The 23,323-nt window shown below is 45.5% G+C and overlaps 1 protein-coding gene across 1 annotated transcript in view; it reads right to left on the bottom strand.

Moving 5' to 3' along the window:
* The window catches only part of LOC130195914 (fibrocystin-L-like), a 62,541-nt gene that overhangs the window by 35,224 nt on the left and 3,994 nt on the right, over window positions 1–23,323 (bottom strand). The window contains exons 12-41 of the mRNA XM_056417709.1: window positions 21,532–21,627; window positions 20,382–20,647; window positions 20,198–20,289; window positions 19,932–20,091; window positions 18,927–19,062; window positions 18,458–18,601; window positions 18,216–18,370; window positions 17,949–18,056; window positions 17,574–17,723; window positions 17,350–17,474; window positions 17,095–17,261; window positions 16,837–17,006; window positions 16,439–16,571; window positions 16,204–16,358; window positions 15,920–16,042; window positions 15,478–15,583; window positions 15,135–15,242; window positions 14,889–15,044; window positions 14,663–14,784; window positions 13,724–13,856; window positions 12,447–12,639; window positions 10,415–10,557; window positions 9,627–9,731; window positions 8,666–8,851; window positions 7,496–7,669; window positions 6,546–6,754; window positions 5,479–6,457; window positions 4,681–4,929; window positions 4,432–4,581; window positions 2,529–2,703 (exon numbers count right to left, since the gene is read on the bottom strand). Of these exons, the coding sequence (XP_056273684.1) occupies window positions 2,529–2,703; window positions 4,432–4,581; window positions 4,681–4,929; window positions 5,479–6,457; window positions 6,546–6,754; window positions 7,496–7,669; window positions 8,666–8,851; window positions 9,627–9,731; window positions 10,415–10,557; window positions 12,447–12,639; window positions 13,724–13,856; window positions 14,663–14,784; window positions 14,889–15,044; window positions 15,135–15,242; window positions 15,478–15,583; window positions 15,920–16,042; window positions 16,204–16,358; window positions 16,439–16,571; window positions 16,837–17,006; window positions 17,095–17,261; window positions 17,350–17,474; window positions 17,574–17,723; window positions 17,949–18,056; window positions 18,216–18,370; window positions 18,458–18,601; window positions 18,927–19,062; window positions 19,932–20,091; window positions 20,198–20,289; window positions 20,382–20,647; window positions 21,532–21,627 (5,368 nt within the window). The remainder of the gene's footprint in view (window positions 1–2,528; window positions 2,704–4,431; window positions 4,582–4,680; window positions 4,930–5,478; window positions 6,458–6,545; window positions 6,755–7,495; window positions 7,670–8,665; window positions 8,852–9,626; window positions 9,732–10,414; window positions 10,558–12,446; window positions 12,640–13,723; window positions 13,857–14,662; window positions 14,785–14,888; window positions 15,045–15,134; window positions 15,243–15,477; window positions 15,584–15,919; window positions 16,043–16,203; window positions 16,359–16,438; window positions 16,572–16,836; window positions 17,007–17,094; window positions 17,262–17,349; window positions 17,475–17,573; window positions 17,724–17,948; window positions 18,057–18,215; window positions 18,371–18,457; window positions 18,602–18,926; window positions 19,063–19,931; window positions 20,092–20,197; window positions 20,290–20,381; window positions 20,648–21,531; window positions 21,628–23,323) is intronic.

The raw sequence follows: 23,323 nt of genomic DNA on the forward strand, positions 1-23,323 counted from the left end.
TCAGGTCAGACAGTACAACTGGCCATACCAAGCAGTCGAGGACTGGGCGGTCATTAGTACGGTAACACAGTGCTCCACGGTTTCTGGCCTACAGATAACTCTGGGTATGGATGTTGTGATATGTACCGGCGCTCCCTGTCCCTTTGACATAGCCCCAACTTTCTATGGGATGAAAGAATGGGAAAGCGTGTCACAAAATGGACTTGAGCTCCATACAAGCAGGCCTCAGTACCCGCCTTCTTCCCCTCCGGTTCTCCGTTGGGCACAGCGAGAGCGAGACGAGAGGGAGGCAGCCCCTCTCCTTCCCCCACCGGATGCTAGGGAGAGAGCCGGAGACAGGGAGATCCTTATGAGCTTGAAAAAGAAAATAAAGTTATTTCAGACCGAGGCACGTAGCCGCTCAGTGCGGCCAGGCCAAGATGAAGATCTGGCATAAAGAGGGAAATAAATATTCTCAGAGGAAGGGTTCACATCCAGAGGATGTGAAAAGAGGGATTTGTTAAGAATATATACTCTAGTTAGCCTAGCCTAGTATTGTTTGCATAAATATTATGTGTAAGATGGAAAACACTGAATGAGAGTTGAATACCTCGGCAGGGCACTCTGGTGTCTGAGCTGATCTAAAGAAAGATAACAGTGACACCTAAGGAATGTTGATGTAAACCCCCTTCTGCACTGCACTCATCAAAGAAGATGACTAGAGAAAGAGCTCATTGTATTCATTGTTTAGAAAGAGCAATCACAGTCCTTACCTCATCGGGAGGATAGATAACAAGGGTCCAGATGGGGCCATTTATTCTCCTTCTTAGACACTTTAAAACCCTCACTGTCTCTCCACACTGACCCCCCCTTCACCGATCCCCCTCGCACACACACTCACACGTGGGAAGAAGCCCCCCCGGTGTATGAACGACCTTCGGAGACGATCCAGGCCTCATCCCTGAAAAGATAAGGCCGGAAGGGAATCTTCTTACCAGACAGGGGCCATTATATCAACACATCTGTCCTCTTCTTCACCTCTTCTATTTTACATATATTCATGAGCTGGACACAACATCCAATGAAGGAACGGCAGAGGCAGGAGCTGGCAACAAGAACCAATGAGAAGACACCGCCCCCTTATGCTCCTGTCCAATCAGAACTGTCCTTATCATTCTATTTAAGATGGCGGCTCACTCTGAGACACCATCCCTTTTGCAGCCCTGAAGCCATTGGTGTCAGGTTTGGATTTGGGTCCATGCGCATGAATTGTCTATTTTGTATCTTGATTTTGAATAAACGCTTTATAGATTTAAAGTAAAAGTCTGTTGCTATTTCTTCCAGTGAGTCCTGTCCAGGTGGTGTGTCGATTTCCAACTCTAACACAGCTGAGTGTTTGTCAAGGCTCAGGAAACCCTTGCAGGTGTTTCGAGTTAATTAGACAATTCAAGTGATTTGTTTAATACCCTACTAGTATACTTTTTCATGATATTCTAATATTTAGAGATAGGATATTTGAGTTTTCTTAAGCTGTAAGCCATAATCAGCAATAAATCAGAATAAAAGGCTTGCAATATTTCAGTTGATTTGTAATGAATCCAGAATGCATGACATTTTTGTTTTTTAAATTGCATTACAGAAAATAAAGAACTTCATCACAATATTCTAATTTTCTGAGACAGTCCTGTATATATACATATATATATACATATATATATATACATATATGTATGTATATATATATGTATATATATATATATATATATGCTGTGGAGCGATCAATAGATACATGACATAGATATATATATATATAGATATATATATATGTATATATAAATATATACACATATATGCTGTGGAACGATCAATAGATACATGACAACATATGATGATATACATACACATATATATATATATATATAGTATAAATATATATATATATATATATAGTATAAATATATATATATATATAAATAGTATAAAATAACATACTGAAACATTAAACCCTCTGGACTATAATGTACCACATGTATAATCAACATTTATATAATTTAATAGAGGAAACTATAATACAATAGCATGCTAGATAACAATATATATGATAAACTGTAATATAATATAATATATCTTACTTTAACACGTCATATAACAATATATAAAGTTTATAAACCAAACCCAATAAAACACTTTATTATCATACAACAAATGATGACATTATGTTACATATGGTATGTTATATTATTCCAATAATATCAAATAATATAACTAAATAGAATAAAAGGGATTGTTTTTATGTTTCCATGGTGTTTAAATCTATAAAAGTATATAATATAATTGCATTGTTCTGCTGTTAATTATAATGTGCTGTACATCGAGGCGTTATTATTGGCCCGACTCGATCGTGTGCAAAACAAACAAAGTATTTTGTCAGGATGCCTTCAGGGCCCAAGCAGAAGTGGAAACAAAGCCCCGGCGTGCGTAACGTGAGTCGCGGCGCCTGATTCCTGAACCAGTAATCTGGGGGCGTGTCCTATCTCCTTTCCATTCACCTGAAACCGGAGCCGCTGATGGTGAGCCGGGTGCCTCCGGCGGTGCCTCCTCTGCGCGGAGAGACGTCGGCGATCAGCGGAGTCAGCTGAGATTTGTAGGCGTAGCCGTCCGACATGTTGACGGCGTCCAGCGGGTTGACGACGGCGACCACGCAGCTGACCACGGGCCGGGTGTCTGATGGGGGGGGGGGGGGTGCAAAGAGAGAACAAGTCTTTAGACGTCTTATCGAGGCCGTCAGAGTCATTGTCCTCCGTGGCGTTCCTCACATCGTGTCCTCGTCAACATTCCTGTAACAATATTTAAAAATCCGCCTGAATGAGCCGAGAACTTAACAAATCACGAATCGGCGGGAACACATTCTTTCCAAAAGAAGAACGTGAGAACCCTCCGGAACCTTTAGAGCAACAATGGAACGATGTGGAGGAGGAGAAGTCAAATAACTGATACATATGTGGGGTTTGTGACGTTTAAGAGGGCATGATGTGAGACCTGCTCTCTTTAGGGCCTTCTGGACTTAACCGTGCTCTCAGAATCTGTCAGATGTTTGAGACTCGGAATGTTCCCACTTTCCACGCTGCGTTGAGGAGTTTTATGTGAAGAATTACTGCAACCCTGAAGCTTGGAGTCAAAGATTTTTTTATTTTATATTCAAGACTTTTGAGTTTACTATAAAATGGAATAAACTTTGTCAATTTGTGCTTTTTAAGTTTCACCGCTGTGTGAACGGTGAGGAAATAAGCAAAGTCACATTAATTACATCGTGTGAGGCTTTTTTAATTATTTTTTTATTCTCCTTTTTTATAAGAAGAAAGATGTTGATGAGAAGAAGCCGACTACCAAGTCAAATAACTGATAAATGATGATTGGTTTCAGAAATTAAGATGAAAGTGGTCACCGTGCGTCAGTAAATGGCAGAATAATATAACGTTCCTCTCTTTATTGTTAATGCATTGTTAAGTCAGATGTTTGAGACTCGTAATGTTCCCACTTTCCACGCTGCGATGAGGAGTTTTACGTAAAGAATTACTGCAACCCTGAAGCTAACAGTCAAGGATTACACTTTTGAGTTCACTATAAAATGTAATAAACGTGGTCAATTTGTGCTTTTTAAGTTCCACCGCTGTGTGAACGGCAAAGTGGCATTAATTATATTTTGTGAGGGAATTTGTATTATTATTAAATAAGTCAAATTTAGTCAAATAACTGATAAATATGTGTTTTTTGTGACGTATAAGAGCGTGTGATTGGTTTTCAGAAATTAAGATGAAATTGGTCACTGTGCTTCCCGTAAAAACGGCAGAATAATAAGACGTACTTCTCTTTTTCGTTAATGCATAAACTGATTTAATGACCAGATGTAGAGTAAACATTGCAACTTTATGCACAAGCCGACATGCTGCCACGCACATTTCACATGTTCAAACTGCTCTCCAGAGGGCCTCCTGAATTTAACGGTGCTCTCAGAATCATGCTGCAGCTTCCCAGATGGACAAATTGAGGAATTTGATTCATAATTTTAAATATCGATTAGATGACTCAGAACATGTCATTATAAAAGACACGTGTTTGTATGTTTTTTAACCACAAGTGACTTTTTAACTGCAGTGATGGTACCTGTGTGCTCTTATTGTATTGTATATATTGTTGTTGTATTTTTGTTTGTTGCTATATGGACTCATGAGGAATATATATTAAATATTGCTGCATTTTCTTGTTAATTACTCTCTCATTGAAGCGTGTTTGTCTTCTTGAGACACATTGTTTCTGTCTCAATTCATCTTTAAATATTTAACCTTTAAAGTTTTGAATCCCCGCGCTACATCGGACCGAACTGAGACGGACTGAGACGACAGCAGACTGTCCTGACGTGGTGTTGAACGGTCTGTGGGGTCCTGAACTCACCGTTGATGGGCGGAGAGCGGCAGTCCAGCCGGGACGACGTGGCCGTCTCTCGGAGGACCTCGCACGCCTCCCCGCAGACCGTCACGGTGGCGTTCTGCGGGTCGAACCCGGAGCCCTGCACCGTCAGCAGAGCTCCGCCTGCGAAGCTCCCTACGTCACAGGGGGGGAGGGAAGGATGTATTGATAGAAAACTCTGTCAGGATTATTCAAATGCAAACAAAAAAAACAAAAAGGGATGTGGTGGGATACCCTGGCTGGGCCGCACGCCGCTCAGAGTCAGCTCGTGCGTGAACTCGACATCCGACTGGGCGTGACCTTTGACCTGGTGGTTCAGCGCGACCGGGTAGGCCCCGCCCGGGTTGTCTCCCGCGGTGCACTGGACCTGCGTGTCGGACGTGGCGGACACGGCACAGACGACGTCGTTTATGGTGACGGAGACGAGCTGGGGGTCGGCGCCGAATCCCGAGCCGGTCAGCGTGACGGTCGCGCCGCTCGGCCCTGTGGGAAATAACAATAAAATAAATAAAATATTGTACATTTCATAAATAAAATAAATAAATAAAATAATTAAAATAATTAAAATAATTAAAATAAACTGAGTCACAGACATTGGTCAACACAAAGGGAAACACACACGTGCATGCTTTTGTCGGACGGGTCCACTGATGTGTGTTTGACTTTAATTATGATGGCTTCATTGTTTCTACTGACATTGTGACAGAAAGCTTCAGAAGTTCTCCGAACCTTCAACTGAGAATAACACACGCAAGTCAAAATAATTGCTGCTTAAACCCTTACGCTGCAGTTAAAGATTACGCTGTGGAGTCTACTATAGAATAGAATAAACATGGTAAACTTGAGCTTTTAATTCTTACTGCCGTGTGAACGGTGACAGTAATTACATTGTGTGAGGCTTTGTTTTGTTTTCTATTCTCCTTTCATAAGGGCGATGAAGGAATGGAACAAACGGCATCCGAAAAACAAGGAAACAAACTCTCCTCCCGACCAGTGTTACCATGGTTACAGGATGCAGAGGACCGTAGTTACCAGAGCCGGGGCTGATGGAGCTGACGGTGGGAGTGTGTGCCGCGGAGTAGGTGAAGTTGAGCGAGGGATAGCGCTCCGAGAAGACCCGGATGTGGACGGCGCTCGTCCCGGCGCGGTGCGGCGCCGTCAGGCAGCGCAGCGAGCTCGCCGTCACCTCCTGAATCTCGCACGGCGAGCCGCCGACCGTCACGCTGGTGTTCCCCGCCACGAAGCCGTTTCCGGCGAAGACGAGCGGCGTCCCTCCGGCCAGGCTGCCCGCCTCCGGGTCGAGTGCGGCTCGCGCGAGGCTGCTCAGGGTGGCGGAGCCGGACGCCAGGCCTTTACTCCTCACGATCACGCTGACCTGGTGGTCGCCGGCGGGCAGGGCACTCACGCTCACGGTGACCTCGCCGTCCGTCACGCCGGTGACGGCCAGCTCCGAGGCGCCGGCGAAGACGACCACGTCGTCCACGCTGACGCCGAACCCCGAGCCGGAGACGGCGACGGCGACGGCGGTCGGTTCGCCGATGCTGTCGGGGGTGACGCCGGACACCGTGGCGTCGACGGAGGACGAGTACTCGAAGGAGCAGCCGGAGCCGCAGGAGCTCTGCAGCCGGCCGGCGTGGTAGACGGCGTCGCCGGCCCGCGGCGGAGAGGCGGCGGTGTCGCAGGCGACGTGCGTGTAGTTGGCCCACACGGTGGCGCACGGCCGGCCGGCCACGGTCACCGCCCCGCCGGAGAAGCCGGAGCCGCGGACGAGGAGCCGCGTGAGGCCGTTGGCGCTGCCGACGGGAGGCGAGACCGAGTCGACCACCGGCAGGACGGCGAAGCGGCGGCCGAGCTCGTCCGGCACGGCGACGATGGCGCTGCCCAGGTTGTTGACGCGCACGGCGACGGGCAGAGCGACAGCGATGGGAAGCCGGCTGTCGCCGCCGAGCCGGCAGAAGATCTCAGAGACAGAGCTGTTGACCACCTGGCAGCGCGCGGCTCCCACCGTCACCTACAGGACAGTTTGACATTTACACTCCAGATGGAAGCGGATCGATACTCGAGGCCGCGGGGAGAGAAAGAGAAGCTCCGCTGCTGACCTCATTGGCGCAGGCGGTGTCGCCGAAGCCGGCGCCCTCGATGTGGATGACCTGGTGGTACGTGCCCTGGTTGGGGGAGATGGAGCGGACCGTGGGGGTGGAGCAGGCGGAGGTGCTGAAGGAAAGGCCGGCCGAGGTCACGTTGGTCTGAGGGCACAGCGGGGAGGCGACGCACCGCGGGGCCGCTGCTCTGGAGACACGACGAGAACCTGGAGGGGGGGCGGAGTTTGATCCAATGCATTGTCTTTTATGAATTGAGTTTCCTGACTTTAAATATCAAAAGATAAACTACATTTTGCTGCTCTGACTTGATTTATAACCTCTTGAATACATCAAATAATAATAACTACACCTGTGCCTAGATTTCACAATGTGTCCAAATATACACTAGCGTTCAAAAGTTTGGGGTCACTTAGAAATGTCCTTATTCTTCAAAGTAAAACACTGTTTTCTTCAATGAAGATAACATTAAATTAATCATAAATACTCTCTCTACATAGTTAATGTGTAAATGACTATTCTCTGGTGTTTAATGAAGTCTCTCCTGAGGTGTGTAGAGGCCCATCTCCAGTGTTCTAGTGGTACATTGTGTTATCGCCTTAGAAGACTAACGGAGGGGTAGAAAACCCTTAAATCCCTATTTATGTGAGCGCAGCTGAAAACAGTTATGCTGCTGAGAGAAGCTATAAAACTGGCCTTCCTTTGAGCCACAAGAAGAACTACATTAATATTTACTATAAGAGTCATTATTTATAACCTCCTCAATGTCTTGACTAGATTTTATATTCATTCTGCAATTCATCTGATAAATAAAAGTGTGAGTTTTCATGGAAAACACCAAATTGTCTGGGTGACCCCAAACTTGTGAACGGTCAGATGAGATTAGATCCTTAAGGAAGTATTATTGTCCTGGAGGACCCAGCTCGCTGACTGAGTCTTCTCTTGTTTACCTCCTGCCACGTGTCGGGCCTCCACCCCCCCCACGCTGACGGAGACCAAGCTGCTCCTCTCCTCGCGGGCCTCCACCTTCACCACGCCCTGCAGGCTCCTCAGGTTGGCGCCGTCGATGAAGCCGCTGCTGTAGTAATACACGCCGGGGGCCGTGAAGCGGTAGACGAAGAACCCTGAGGTTGAAGGGGGGGTGGAAGAGTTCAAAAACACTGCGCCGTGCATGTGACATTGAACAATGCATGGCGTGCGTTTGTGCCTCCCTTCAGCCAAGCTGCACATCTAGCTTTTCTTTTGTTGTTTCAATGTATCTATTGTGTATTTATTTGAATGGAAATAGCAATACATTAATTGACATCTGTATTCCCACGGTAGGAAACAGAGAATAATGTCTCTGTTCAGAGTCCTGATGTTTGTTTTCTCAGCTCCTTGGATAGTTCTGGCTTGAAAAGGAGATTTTATTTTTCACTTTTATCTGATGAATCGACGAAGAAGAAGAAGAAGAAAAAGAAGAAGAGGAAGAAAAAGAAGGAGAAGAAGTAGAAGAAGAAGAAGGTGGAGGAGAAGGAGGAGAGAAGAAGAAGTAGAAGAAGAAGGAGGAGGAGGGGGGAGGAGAAGAAGTAGAAGAAGGAGGAATAGGAGGAGTAGGAGAAGTAGAAGAGGGAGGAGGAGAAGCAGAAGAAGAAGAGGAAGAAAAAGGAGGAGTAGGAGAAGAAGAAGAAGGAGGAGGAGAACAAGAAGAAAAAGAAGAAGAAGAAGAAGAAGAAAAAGAAGGAGGTGGAGGAGAATAAGTAGAAGAAGGTGGAGGAGAAGAAGAAGAAGTAGAAGAAGGAGGAAGAGGAGGAGGAGGGGGGAGGAGAAGAAGCAGAAAAAGTAGAAGAAGGAAGAGGATGAGAAAAAGAAGAAGAAGAAGGCGGAGGAGGAGAAGAAGAAGTAGAAGAAGGAGGAAGAGGAGGATAAGAAAAAGAAGGAGGTGGAGGAGGAGGAGGAGAAGAAGAAGTAGAAGAAGGAGGAAGAGGAGGAGTCGGAGAAGTAGAAGAGGGAGGAGGAGGAGAAGAAGAAGCAGAAGAAGAGGAAGAAAAAGGAGGAGTAGGAGAAGAAGAAGAAGAAGAAGAAGAAGAAGAAGAAGGAGGAGGAGGAGGAGGAGGAGAAGAGGTGACTGTGTGCTCTACCTCTGGGGGTGTTGGTGTCCCCGCTGTAGAGCGGCCCCCCGTCGTAGGTGGTCTCACTCGGGCTGGAGACACTGAGGACCCCGTAGGCTGTCCCCTGGAACACCGGGGCCTCCCAGCGCCACTTCACCGTGTCTCCGACGAGCACCGTCAGCGAGTTGGGATCCCACGCATAGCCGAGTCCATACGCTGCAACACACACACACACACACACACACACACACACACACACACACACACACACACACACACACACACACACACACACACAGAGTTCACCCACGAGAAGGAGTCATGTGGAGCAACGTGTGATCAGGATACCTCGCTAAACTATTCTCAAGGGAAAATATACAATTATGCAAAAATGGAGGTGGAACTGGTTTTCGAAACGCATAACATTTACACGACCGTTCAAAGGTTTGGGGTCATTTAGAAATGTCCTTATTTCTTAAAGTAAAGCTCAGTTTTTTCATGAAGATAACATTTCATGAATCATAAATACTCTCTCTACATAGTTAATGTGTAAATGACTATTCTCTGGTGTTAATGAAGTCTCTACAGAGGTGTGTAGAGGCCCATCTCCAGTGTTCTAGTGGTACATTGTGTTATCGCCTTAGAAGACTAGCGGAGGGGTAGAAAACCCTGGGAAACCCTTTTTATGTGAGTGCAGCTGAAAACAGTTATGCTACTGAGAGAAGCTATAAAACTGGCCTTCCTTTGAGCCACAAGAAGAACTACATTAATATTTACAATAAGAATCATGACTTATAACCTTGTCAATGTTTTGACTATATTTTCTATTTATTTGATGAATGAAAGTGTGAGTTTTCATGGAAAACACGACATTGTCTGGGTGACCCCAAACTTCTGAACGGTAGAGTACATTTCCTCTTCCTGTTGCATTCTGATAGGGCCAACTTTAAGATGGGATGTGACCCCTGCAGAAAGGTCGCCGTGAACGTACTGCGGTGGGATCCCTGGTTGGTGACGGTGAGGGTCTTCTCCTCCGACTGCAACACACACTGCAGTTCGTTGTCCGAGGCCGCCGTCACTTCACACTCAGCTCCTCCTGTGACGTGGAAAACCAAACACAGGACGTGTGTGAGAACATGTAGACTGGATGAAAAGTGACCCGCCAGGCCCGGGACAGTGGCTGGACATTGTAGAGGAAATATACTCTATGGAAATATGTTCTCTCTTCCTCAGGATCAAAGCAGGAACCCACGAACAACGCTGGGGAACATGGACGGTATACAAGGGAACAGATGTGTAATGTTCTCAAATGACCTGAAAAGAATTGATGACAAATTGTAAAGAAGGATTGATGAGCCCCTATTAATTTACTATATATGCTCTACTAATGTCTGTTTTTAATTAATTTATTTTAATTTATTTAATTCATTTAATTTATTTAATTTATTTAAATGTAGTTAATTTATTTAATTACATTTATATTTTTTATTAAAACAATGTATTTTGGTCATTTACAATTTTTTGTCGCGTTCCTTTTTTCTTCAGTGAGACTGAAAAGTAATGAATAAATAAAGAGTTAAAAAAACGAGTAGGAGACCCGAGGGCGGTCCCATTATCGTGCCGCTTTCCCACATTCCCACGTGCTCACATCGCCGTGAGCATCACATATCCGGTTCCTCGGATGGGATCGTGTTGTCGACCGTGTTGTTGAATGGTTGCTGGCGGGGGGATTATTGCCGTGGTAGGTAAGTCTGTTTGAAATCGTCTCGACTTTCTTACCGATGGAGATTTTGTTGTCCGAGGCATTGTTGCTGAAACCGGAGCCGGCCACAGTCAGCATGGTTCCGCCCATCAAGGAGCCGAGCTGCGGGGAAACGCTGTAGACCTCCAGGATGTACTCGATGGTGGCCTTCACACCGTCGCTATGAAACAAAAACAGGAAAAACAGCTGAAAGCACATGTGAATAAAGAAGAGGGACAAGAGGGTTTACCTCCCATAGCGGTATCACCGGCCTTTAACTCGTCACCTGAGGTCAGCATGAACTTTATTAGTATAAGAACAGGGATGATAACTGTCTTTATTACTTTTAGTCCATGGATGATTACTGTTTCTTTATTGCAATAATTAGTAGTTTTAAATCAACTGAAAACATTATACAGGAAACACTTGTATGACACTGATCATGTGTTCAGACACGGTCATATGCCTCTCCAGCTGTTAAAGCCGACTGATCCAGATGTGAATTAAAAGACTGGGGATGCACCCTGAGTCTGAAGAGTGAAGCCAATGTTGAAGTGTCTTAAAGCTGCATTCTCTCTCCTGACCACCAGGGGCAACTCCTCTGGTTGTATAGAAGTCTATGCTTCATGTCTTAAAGCTGCATTCTCTCTCCTGACCACCAGGGGGCGACTCCTCTGGTTGTATAGAAGTCTATGCTTCATGTCTTAAAGCTGCATTATCTCTCCTGACCACCAGGGGGCTCCTCTGGTTGTATAGAAGTCGAAGCTTCATGTGTTAAAGCTGCATTCTCTCTCCTGACCACCAGGGGGCGACTCCTCTGGTTGTATAGAAGTCTATGCTTCATGTCTTAAAGCTGCATTTTCTCTCCTGACCATCAGGGGGCGACTCCTCTGGTTGTATAGAAGTCTATGCTTCATGTCTTAAAGCTGTATTCTCTCTCCTGACCACCAGGGGGCTCCTCTGGTTGTATAGAAGTCTATATAATGACTCTACTTCTCTTGATGTATTCCCTCAGTAAACATTTTAAACATGAGTTTATGTCTCAATCTCCTTTTCTTCATCAGAGCATGAAGTTAATTTAGTACATTATGGTCATTTAGAGTCAAACAGACTATAAAGCCGAGCGCGCTCTCCATACTAACATGCTATTTAGTGATCTTAAGCAGCATGTGACATTTTTTTGTACGTTTAAAAACCTCAGTATGAAGTTGTGAACGTAATCTGTCTCCTATTAGAATAATCTCAATACTCAAATCAATCTGTGTCTGTGCTTGAGTTCCAATGACGAAACTAAGAGGACATGAAGGAAACATGAAATGTCGCAATATGCTAACATCGGACAATACGCCGGCATTAATATCCCACAATGCACTGCGGTACAGAGTTAATCAATACCGTCGTGTATGTGACATCAAATCACAAATAATGAATTCACATTGTGTGCTTTCATTCCTCACGCTTGTTGAAAGGTGTGACATCATCACATTCTTCCGGTCAGAGCAGGCGATCAAATCTACAACCACGCTCTCACGCGTCGTCACGTGCTGAGCAGGCGGCGCATGGGACGACATTTTGGAAGAGGGAAGATTAACTGTGTGAATTTCGTGAGCCGAAAGAAGATTTGTTAACAATATTTTGCGTTCTATTGTAGCGTTCTCGCTTGTAAAAACAGATGATGCGATATGAGAACACGCCACCGGCTAATCTCACTGTCATCTAGAACATATTTCCCAATCCATTGTCCATGGGGCAGCAGTCCCCCCCCCCCCTTCCTTTATCCTCGATGACATCAAATGGGCTTAGTTACCTATTATTTAATCCTAATAACTGCTTTCCATAAACTCATTTACATTAACTACATTTTTTTGGTTTGTGTATGTTTGAAAATCAGGGTTGTAATGTTTTTGGAGCTAGAACTCCTTATCCACAGATCTAGTCTGTGCCCTAAAGCGATGTGAAACAAAACGCTCTCTTCACGCCTTTCTGCTAGAAATAATATTCACAACTCCACAAATGTCCGTGACGGGCGAGCTGCTGCCCGAGTGACGGCGTCGCTCACGTCCGCTCTACCTTATCTGGGGGTTGCCACTGTCCCCGAGCCGTACGTCCACCTTGTGCGTGCCGGGCGGCAGCACGGGGAGACGGCAGGTGACGGTGGCCGCCGCCCACTGCACCGTCTCGCACTCCTTCCCGCCCACGAACACGCCGCCGTCGTCGTCCCGGCCTCCCAGGTTCGAGCCCTGGACGGTGAGAACCTCTCGTCCTGTGCACGAGGCATCGAGAGAAAAAAGGAAAATGAAGAAACGATGAGCTCCTGTCACTCAAGTGCCGAGATAATGAGCACTTGTCCCCCGGTTAGCGCCGCTGCAACACCTTCTGTATTGTTTGCTGTATGGGAAGACATAATACTCTCTCAGGCTCAGATCGTCAGGGTTTCGTGAGTACAAAGCTCAAAAACAGAGAGAGAACCTGCAAGTCCACATTGCAGGGCACAAAAGAGCCAAACTAACAAGGTGTCGGGGATGACAAAAGGCTGTGAGAGTTCACGGTGGATTCACACGTCAACTCGAGTATCGTGCCGTCCCTGATCCCTTCAGACACAGATATAACTAGAATGGGCACTCGGTAGAGCGCATACCTTTGCATATCACAAGATTGGGCATTGAATTATGAACATTTTGGAATTAGTTGCATGCCAATTGGATAGAAATTGACCGTGCTATGGTAAAAAGAAGATTTTGACCTTTCCATGACCTTGACCTTGACCCGATTGATCCCAAAATCTAATCAAATGGTCCCCGGATAATAACCAATCAACACACCAAATTTCATGCGATTCGGTTTAAAACTGTTTTTGTTATGCGAGGAACATGCATACAAATAAATAAATAAATAAATAAATACACGGCGATCAAAACATAACCTTCCGCATTTTCAATGCGAAGGTAATCAGACTGAGACATGATGTCATAGAAAGAGCCCCGATGTTGACTATCAGCCTGTTGTATATCGCCTGATTTCATAATGTTCCCGACAATTACAAAAAGTAGTCCAACACATATTGTCTTCACTCATTCCTTTTGATACAGTGCCTTTACATAACTATTTGTTTAGTGGACAAAGATAAGGTATAAGGCGCGGCGGCATTGGAACACAATGACCGCACATAGAATATTTGTCTTTTCACGATCAAAGGGCTGCTTCTTTCACGAGATGGTACTAAAATTGACGAGGACAAAACAAAATCCTCGCCCATTGCCCGTCGTATTAACTCTTCGGAACAATGCCCCTCGCTGAAAGGAGACTCAATGCAATGAATACGGTTCATAAAGGCCTCCCGAACTCACCGATCACAGTGGTGGTGCGGGGACTCAGGCCTGAGATCCGCGCCGTGAGCTTGTCATCGAAGGTGAAGGAGCTGCCGGCGGTCTGACTCGTGTTTCCCACCGTCACGGTGACGCTCTGTGGTCCTGCAGTCCCCTGGAATACGTAATATGAGCATTCATTTACTCAGAAATAAGTGCCTTATTCAGAGCTCAGGCTCTTTGCAATCTATTAGCCTGTCATGATAAATAAGTTGCACAAATTAATAAATACATTGAAAAAAACCTTCACTTTAAAATGTAATGCGTGTTCAATAGAGCTTTGTTGTTAAAGCATTACAGTTTTTAGACTTGTCAGCACATGATGGATAGTACTAGCTTATGCAATCCAATTTAAAGGATATCACAGAGTCTGTTTTTATGGCTCGTCTCTTTAAAGGCGCGAAACAACAAATTCAGAGCATAATTAAACTTCACGGATTGATTCCACATGGTTCTCATCATGGCGGCTAGGTGCTAACAGTGCCAACAACGGCAACAGTACTTACATATGCCGACATATAAGCGTGTCTGGTAAACGCTCAGTGTGACAATGTGTCTCCATAATAAACAGTTTGGACCCTTCACTTTAAAATGTGATGTTCAATAGAGCTTTGTTGTTAAAGCATTACTGTACTTGTATGACCGGCAGCGCATAGTGGATAATACTAGCTTATGCTATCCAAGCTAAAGGATATTACTGAGTCTGTTTTCATGGCTCGTCTCTACCTTTAAAGGCGCTAAATTATAAATTCAGAGCATATTTATGCTTAATGGATTGATTCAACACAGCTCTCATTATGGCGGCTAGAAGCTAACGGTGCTCACGGCACGGACAGCGCCAACAACGGCAACAGTACTTGTGTGTCTGGTAAACGCTCAGTGGGACAATGTGTCTCCAGAATAAACAGCCGGGATCCTTACTGGTGGCGTCCTGCATCTCAGCTCAGTGTAGCTGGCATCAACCACGGCGCACTCGTCACCGCCAACGGTAACCGCCGCGTTCTCGCCGAAGCCGAAACCCGTCACCGTCAGCACAGTGCCTCCTGAGGGGGAAACAAGTATAACGGATAATGGTTCCAGAGGCAGGGATTTTGCTTTAGATGTCCCCGATGAATAAAAACACAGACAGGTTTGAGTGAAGTCTCACCTGCCACGCTTCCGGAGAGCGGAGCGAAAGAGGAAACGACGAGCTGGTAGGTGAAGAGGAAGACGTCGCCCCCGGAATTCCCCAGGGAGGGGAAGCTCACCGACACGGGGTAAGTACCCGCGCTGGCGGCGCCGAGTCTGCACACCTGAGTGGTTGCTGAAATAGCCAACGTGTGGTTTAACTCCTCCCATTCGATCATAAACAGCCGATACAGCCTTCTCTCTTCTGAAATCTTCTTCCACTTACCGGTGATCTGCTCAACAAGGCACCGGGTCTTTCCCACGAAGACGGAGGCGTTTTCACTCCTGAAGCCGGTGCCAGTGACGGTCAGAAGAGTCCCGAGGCCGTTGGATCCTGAGTCCGCGATATTTCATTACAGATACCACCTCACACGTACCCAGAAGCTGAACATTCAATCAATCTGGATATTATATCGGATACTGGTATTGAATATTTTACATGTAAAATAATAATACATAATTTAACAATACATTATTTAAATGAACACCATTTAGATATATTAATTAAGGCTTAAAAATCAATCAATAAGCAATAATAATAACTCAATAACATTTCATAGAAAGGACACCTTCAGATGGGCTGATTCCAGTCATAATTGGAGTTTTGTCCTCGGACCATTCGTATCCACAGTCGCCAGAAGACTTTGAGATAATGTCGTTGATGAAAACCTCCACCTGCAGACATGGAAAATCCCCAAATGACATCAGAAAAAGACAAAGATGTCCCTACCAACCACAAACCAACTGCTGCAGCCATACAATAGAACAATAGAGGTCTTTAGCCGTCAGTCTCTTCGGTACAAAGCAACCATTTGGGTCTGTCCTGCCTGGAGGCACCTCGTGTACAGATGCAGCCGCTTAGTGCAACGCTACCGACAGAACTCGCTCTGCAGAAACTATGGCGAGACGCAACACACTGAACCAACAGTGACCAAAACACACATTGGACAGACAGATGGTACTGAAACCCAAAACCAGATGTGCCGGAGGCTTCTTGAATCTCGGCTGTACCTGTGGTTTGTCTTCCCAGACACGGAAGTAATCTCCTGTCAGGCTTCGCGTCAACAGGCCTCCCTTCTTCTTCTCCTTCGCATAAACAGCTGCGTTTTGGCCCACGAGCGACGAGCCGACCACCTGCAATGAGAATAAATCCCCCGTTCAGGACTCCGGACGGCTGTTTCCTTGGACCTGAAGACATTCGGCACGAGTAGATACTGTCCTACGACGAGTACTAGTACTGCTGCTGTGGCTACAGTACTGCTGCTGCCACCAAAATGACCAAAGAAGAGTGTGACCTGGATCAGAGGCTGGTCTCCGGGATTGGTGAGCCACTCGACCCTCCACCTGGGAGCTCTGCAGCTTCCCAAGCTTCTGACGCTGACCTCGCCCATCCCCGCGATTCCCTGTAGAGCGTACTTCAGGTCCTCCGTGCTGATGTCCACCGACAGACCTGAGAACGAGCACCGGCTGTGTTAACAACCTGCAAAAGCTACGTATCTACAATTCTTTACTCTCACGCTTTTTTTATACCTTCAGCTCGGCCTCCGTAGCTCTCCACGTCGAAGGTGCCGCTCAGAGGAGCGGTGGCTCTGTGAGGGCGAGTGACGTTGACGGTGGCCCCTCCGCCCCAGAACTCAGCCGCATCCTCGCTGCTGTTGGACATCTACGGAAGTGGAGAGGGAAGAAGGGAGGATTAAAAGAGACTTTGACATTAGGTGCTGGATGGAAGTTGTATCCTTGATGTCATTGGGTCACTCTGTGGCGGAAGATCAAGAACTCGTTGTTTATAGTGCAATTGTTTGTATCTTGAGCTATGGATGTATATCTGTGTTTTCCTGCAGTCTACACCGCTGCCAAACGAAGGAATACGCAGGTGAAGAATGACTCTTAAGCGTGACACTGTTAGATAAATTCAACATATTGGTTACCTGCAGGAAGCCAACTTCGAGAAGCGGGAAACCGAAGGCGCATTCGACTGGCCTGGCTTTGATCTCGTAGCTGATCCGTGGGGCGGCCGACATGTCTTTGGCGACAACGATCTCCGCGAAGGACCCTCCTTGGCTCTCAAAGGGTGGAGGCCTCCTCCTGAGGGAAACGCCTGGAAGAAAACAACAACACACGGGAACATATTGAAGGCAAAGAAAAGAAATTCGGAATACAATCGGATTGCAGGTCCAAATCAGAACTACGATCGAGCCCCGTACCGCTTGCAGTCGGATGCTTCCCGATGTGAACGGCATCCACGTAGAAATCTCCCCCGTCTTTGTAGAGGTAAAACTCCTGCAGAGCGTAATCGCTTCCGACGTAGTCCGTCTGCAGGGAGCTCTCTAGGTCCATGCATTTGTAACTCCATCTGCCGCAAGACAACCGCATTTAGAAGCTGCGGCTTTGCTGAGAAGTTTGCACATGTAGTCGAGAAATGAAAAGTGCCATTTACTGACTTGAGGCCCTTGGTGAAGAGGGTGCTGATCTTTGCGGTCTCTTTCTGGGTCTGGCCTTGGCTGACTTGGTAAGTGAACTTCATTCCGACTTCATTCTTCAACATCCCCTTGTATGCAAAGCAAAGCTGCAAAGGGGAAGAAGAGGAAACAAGTTGCATCCATTGTTCATTCACAGTGTGAATTCTAACCGTCTGGACCTTCAATGAAGCAGTGGCGTGACTTACCGCGGGATACTTGTCCAACGAGATGGATCCGTAGCTGTCACCAGACACGTTGGTGTAAGTGGACTTGAAGAGGACCTCTGCGTTCTTCAGCGACCACATGCCACAGAAAGCAGTGTTTTTCATCGGAGTCCCTTTCTCAGCGCTGTCGAACTGAACAAGAAAGCAGAACACTGTGAGAACCTCAAACTCCAAATCTCTCCATAACTCGAACCACTTTGAGTCAACTCAAAGAACTTAAAGAAGCGCGTGTCAAAAAGTATTTTTTGCTCCAACAGGAAACGCTTTTATTCGTTGGCATTTCCAAGGCGTGAACTCAACGTGCAAATGATCGCCACATTTCTCCAAATTAGTTTTTGTTTATCTGTCCCCACTGACCTGGGCGTTGTCAAATTCAAAGTCATTGAAGTACTTCACATCAGTCCCGTTGGTCAGGACCTCCGCGGGACACTCGGCTTTCATCATGTCCTCCAGAGACGACCGCACCTGTTCACGAGCCGGCAGTGAATATTGATTCTACACAGTACGGGCAACACCCTCGGTCCAAGATGAGGATCTACTTTTAACAAACTGTTTAAGAAATGAAATGAGATCTTATTGAGTCATCATCTGAAAGAGTGAAGAGGCTTGTAGATGCCGACAGACCTCAGACTCCGTTGCGTTGAAGGCGAGGGGCTTGGTGGGGATTCCCCCCCACAGCAGAGTGAAGGTCTTCATGTCGCTTATCCCCTTCGTTATCTCGGCAACGGTGACGTTGGTGTCGGAGCCAAACACTTCCCCGTATAGAAGTTTGAAATCCCCTGCAGGCAAAGAAATAATAGTTTATAGGATTACGGTTGGCAACACAAATAAATGAATGTAACGACCACTTTTCCGTCTCTTCGTACCTCTGTCAGAATCAAACGTGACCCGGTAGTTCGATCCTCGGCTGTCGTCTTGTTTGGTGACCGTGACCGAGTCGGGTTTGATGGTCCAAAGGCTGTTCAGGGAGGCCTCCACCACATCGGCCGAGGCCTTCACTGGAATCGGTCCTAGAAAATGGAAAAAAAGACGAAGCTTGTGAACAAACATTATGTCTGCAACATACATGTGGATTTGTTAGATCAGAGCGGGTTGAGGGTATGCGATGTAAGCAGTCGTGTGCAATCACAAATCTGCATCACCCGCCCTACTCTGTCTCTGATTGGCTAGTACTTGTTGCCATCGTTGGTAGGGTTGGCATGAGGAGAATGATTGGTTACGGTTGGTAAGAATAGAGTAGGGGCGGTTTTGCGATATTTTAAGGGTTTTAAAGTGCTCGATACAAATGCAACAAATGATTATTTAAAAAAAAGAATCAATTGTACAACGCATTACCTGTCTTGGCGTCTCCATAGCCCAGGCTCAGGAAGGTGCTCCCGCAAAGATGGCTGGCACAGCCGCTCCTGACGGTCACCTCCTGGACCTCTTTGACTGCAGCGACGTGGCTTGGCCAGGAGTCAAAGGTCACCACCTGGGTCACAGCGAGAGGGAGCACATGTAAGGTATAGAAGAGAGAATCTTTGTTATACCCACCTTGCTTCAACCGGTTATATTCACTTCAAAAGAACTTTTAACAAATCCTGCAGGAGGGGACTTTAAAGAACATACATGTGTATATATATATATCTATATATATAAGCTGAGCTGTTTCCCGAGGCTGCTGCTACAGACCTGCTGTTTCTTATCCCGTCAGACAATCCCTCCCACTATTCACTTCCCTTTCCCAACACATTGTGAGTACTCACAAACATTTCACTGCCCCTTTTGTTTAGGCTTGTGTGGACAGACCGTTTCAGGCCACTCCGATCTCCAGCAGCGACTCGGGCCTGCAACGGGGGTGTGGTTGGTGTGTGTGTTCGAGGGTGTGGTGTGAGTGCATTTGTTATATTTGTTGTGGTGGTTGTATTTGTTGTATTGTCGAGGTTCTTGGGAAGGGAGAGCGAGTTATATACATTTTGTTGGTTTTCGTTGTATGGGGATTGGTGTTTAGTTTAGTTTTATTTTGTGAAGACATATGCTGTGGCGTGCGTTATGAAACAGTTGGCTGCACCGTCCCTCTGTTAAACTTAAATATGTATACATATTTCATCTATACAAAGCAGAGCGATGCATTATTTCTTGACCAGGAGCGGTGACTTCCTCTGATAGAGCCAGCTAACTTTCCCCTCTATTTGCAGTCATTATGCTAAGCTAAGCTAACGGTAGCTTCATACGACTGAGAGTGGTGTCGATCTTCTCCTGTAAGGAAGGAAACATGGAACCGTTCCTTTAAAGGGGAGCTGAGAAGATAATCTGGGTCGTGCCGTGTTTAACAGAAGCTACAGGTGAGCCACTACGTACCTGTTCCTCATCGAACACGTCATAACTAGCCATGATATCCTGGAACTCATTGACCGCATCTTCCGTCTGGTCTTTTGTGAAAGAACTCTCCCCTCGGAACAAGGCGACGTTGAAACTCGCAACAGAGGTATAGTCTTGATGCAGAAGTTCTATGTAGTAACTACAGGAAAATGTGTTTTTAAATGATGAAATACAAAGTGCTATAAACTAATGAATGGATGTGTTTTTTAAAGAGGCAATAAGAGCCATTAGGATCATGTACTCACGGTTGTCCTTGCTTCAGCTCCAGCACTACAGACCTCTGCGATGCCATTTGTTTGAAGTCTTTGGCATTAGTTGGCTGGTATGCAATTCTAACCTAAAGTTAAAGGAGAGATATGAGGAGTTCATCACAACCCATTAAGATGAATAGCAGGTGTTCTTGCGATGATAACAGCAGGCGTGCTTCACCTTGTCTTCTGGGCGGCTGGAGTTGCTGAGGTAGAGTTCACATTTGTCATCACAGTTCAGGTACACCGTGTAGTTGGCGCTGACCGGTGGGACCAAGAAGCCTCTGGATCGTGAGCTGAAGTAATCGAGTTCATTCAAAAAGACATGAGGCAAGGAGTCGATCCACTCCGTCGAGTATCCAGTCGTGTTCTCGTCGTAGCTCATAATCTCAGACAGGCTTCTTTTTGGTGTCTCGGTCCACACCTCCATCTTCAAGCCTCTTCCACCTGGATTAATGGCGTCGCATCAACATCAGAAGATTAGCAGATTAATCAATGAGGGAAGCAACAGAACAATAAAATGGGAACAGTTGGATCATTTGTCTTCAGGCTTTTTCACTGATTTCAGCTCCGATGTGTGGATGTGCTGCTTTTCATTGGCATATATGATAGTAAACTAAATATCTCTGAGTTTTGGACTGTGGGTCCAACAAAATTAAACATCTTGAGACGCCATTTTGACGCCATTTAAAAAAAATTATATTTTCGGACATTTTAGAGACAAAGAAGTTAATCCATGAATTGAAGAAATGTTAATATTCGTGGCATCTCCTATTGGACAGACGGCGTAACCATTAGACGGTAGAAATGGCCGCACGATGAACAAGGTACAATTTTTGCCTTCTTTTGATAATCCTTTGCAGAATGTAACGTTCACGGAAGCAAGTGCTCTTTTAATACTTCAAAAGAAAACCTTTGAATCACAGGAGGCTGTTCTGAAACTCATCTTACTCTTAACATGATACATTAAAAAAACCCAGTCATTCATGCTCTCAACTGTTTGATCTCAAGCAGCTAAACTGACTGAAGTATATCTTGTTTTAGAAATCCACCGCCGGCTGTTCAATCAGCCGTTCACATCAGCTCTACAAAAGCTCGTGCACATGATTCATGACCACGATGACGTGCTGTAGTCAGATAGCAGCATGTCTGTTCACAGGCCTCTGAACATCAAAGTCCTCGAGCCTTGATCGACCGTGCCGAGAGGCGGTGGCGACGAGGTCGCGTCTTCCGTTGTCGAGCTTTAGATTCCACGGAGACGTCAACGTGTGTTACGGCTTTGTTTAGGTCGGCGTCGAATACCAACCGAGGAGGAGGAGGCGGGACCTCACCTGGGTAGATCGTGGTGTTGTCGTTGTTCATCTCGTGCTTCGCCGTCCGGCACGTGATCGTGCCGTCGGACACAGTCTGGACGTCACAAGGCAGGCCTGAAGGGAGGAGGATATAATCCCGGGAACAATTAACCGCAATGTGAGAATATTCTAATGATGTACTCGTATCCCGTGTCATCATCTGATGTGAGCACCTTGGTCACATTGATCCTTATACCTCCACTTACCTTGATTATTTTTTCACTTTATTTGTTCTTTTTTGATTATATTTCTATATTTGTTTCAGAATGCACTTTGTTGTTACTTTGTGTTGTGGTGTAAATTCATTTAATTTAGAAAATTGTGTTTATCAAACTGGACAGGATAGAAACCTGGATCGAGTTTTTTTCTAGCAACATAGAATAATCTAATCCCTATTTTAAAATGTCTATCTCCCCCGGTCATCGGAAAATAAGATAAAGAAAAATAAACTCTATGGTCACAAGCAGTTTGCGTGCAGTATGCACCAAGGCGATGCTCATTGTGTATTTTCGAGGTTATTTATCTTTACTTATAGCATATTTTTTCCCCTCCTGTTGTGACGCTTCATAATCTACTTTACTGAGGTTGAGGAAAACAATAATCAGGAATTAAAATGTGTGACGTGAGCTCTGCGATCAGGTTTCATTTCCTCTCATGAAATCCCCGAAGTGGTTGTTTAACTGTAACGTGTCCTTCAGCGTACATTTCTCTGGCCGGTTACAGTTCCACATGCAGTACCGGTAACATTACCGGTAACACGTCTCTTATTGGATGACGAATATCATGTAAGAAGACATTGTGTTGACAGTGAATTATCCTATATCTGGTTTCTTGGTGACCTTGAATGGGTTCGTTGACTTCATGTGAACATGCGGAAGAAAATATTTCATTTGATGATGATTGAGCTAAAAGAATTATTGATAGAAAGTGACTCACGCCGTCTTGTGAAAGACGTGTTGTGTCACTCACGGTCTGCTGGGGCTCTAAAGCGCTCGGAGGATTCGTGACAACCCAGACGATTTCTTTTGTGCGCCGCGTGTCAAAGTGACAACTCTGATTGTTTGAAAAACGATCGTCGCCGTCGCACGACTCGAGGTCCCGGGGATTAGTGTTTTGGCTGAGATGCAACTCTTCGTAACCGCGGTGACAACCGTACCGACAGAGTTAGCGTGTGAAAGCGGCCTCGGACGATTAGCTCTGTCAGGTTGTAATAGTTTAGATTCTGCACACATAGAGGAAGTCTTATGCTTTAAATTAATACATATAGATATTATAATAGGAAATTTTCGGGAGAATATTATTATGACTGTATTATGAGTTCATTGTGAAGCGTTAGGGAAAGACAATGTTTACTGTAATGACTGTATGTGATGAGAACATGTGAATGGCAAGAGGTAATGTTTATATGTTTGTTTATATGTATGTTTTTCTTTGATTATATGTATGTTTATATGTATGTTTATATATATGTTTATATGTATGTTTTTCTTTGTTTATATGTATGTTATTCTTTGATTATATGTATGTTTATATGTATGTTTTTCTTTGTTTATATGTATGTTTATATTCAGTTTCAATTCAGTATAGCCCAATTTCACAAATTACAAATTTGTCTCGGAGTGCTTTACAATCTGTACACATAGACATCCCTGCCCCAAAACCTCACATCGGACCAGGAAAAACTCCCAAATAACCCTTCAGGGGGGAAAAAGGGAAGAAACCTTCAGGAGAGCAACAGAGGAGGATCCCTCTCCAGGATTTCTTTATATGT

Source organism: Pseudoliparis swirei, chromosome 1 (assembly GCF_029220125.1).
Source record: "Pseudoliparis swirei isolate HS2019 ecotype Mariana Trench chromosome 1, NWPU_hadal_v1, whole genome shotgun sequence".
Classification (NCBI taxonomy): domain Eukaryota; kingdom Metazoa; phylum Chordata; class Actinopteri; order Perciformes; family Liparidae; genus Pseudoliparis; species Pseudoliparis swirei.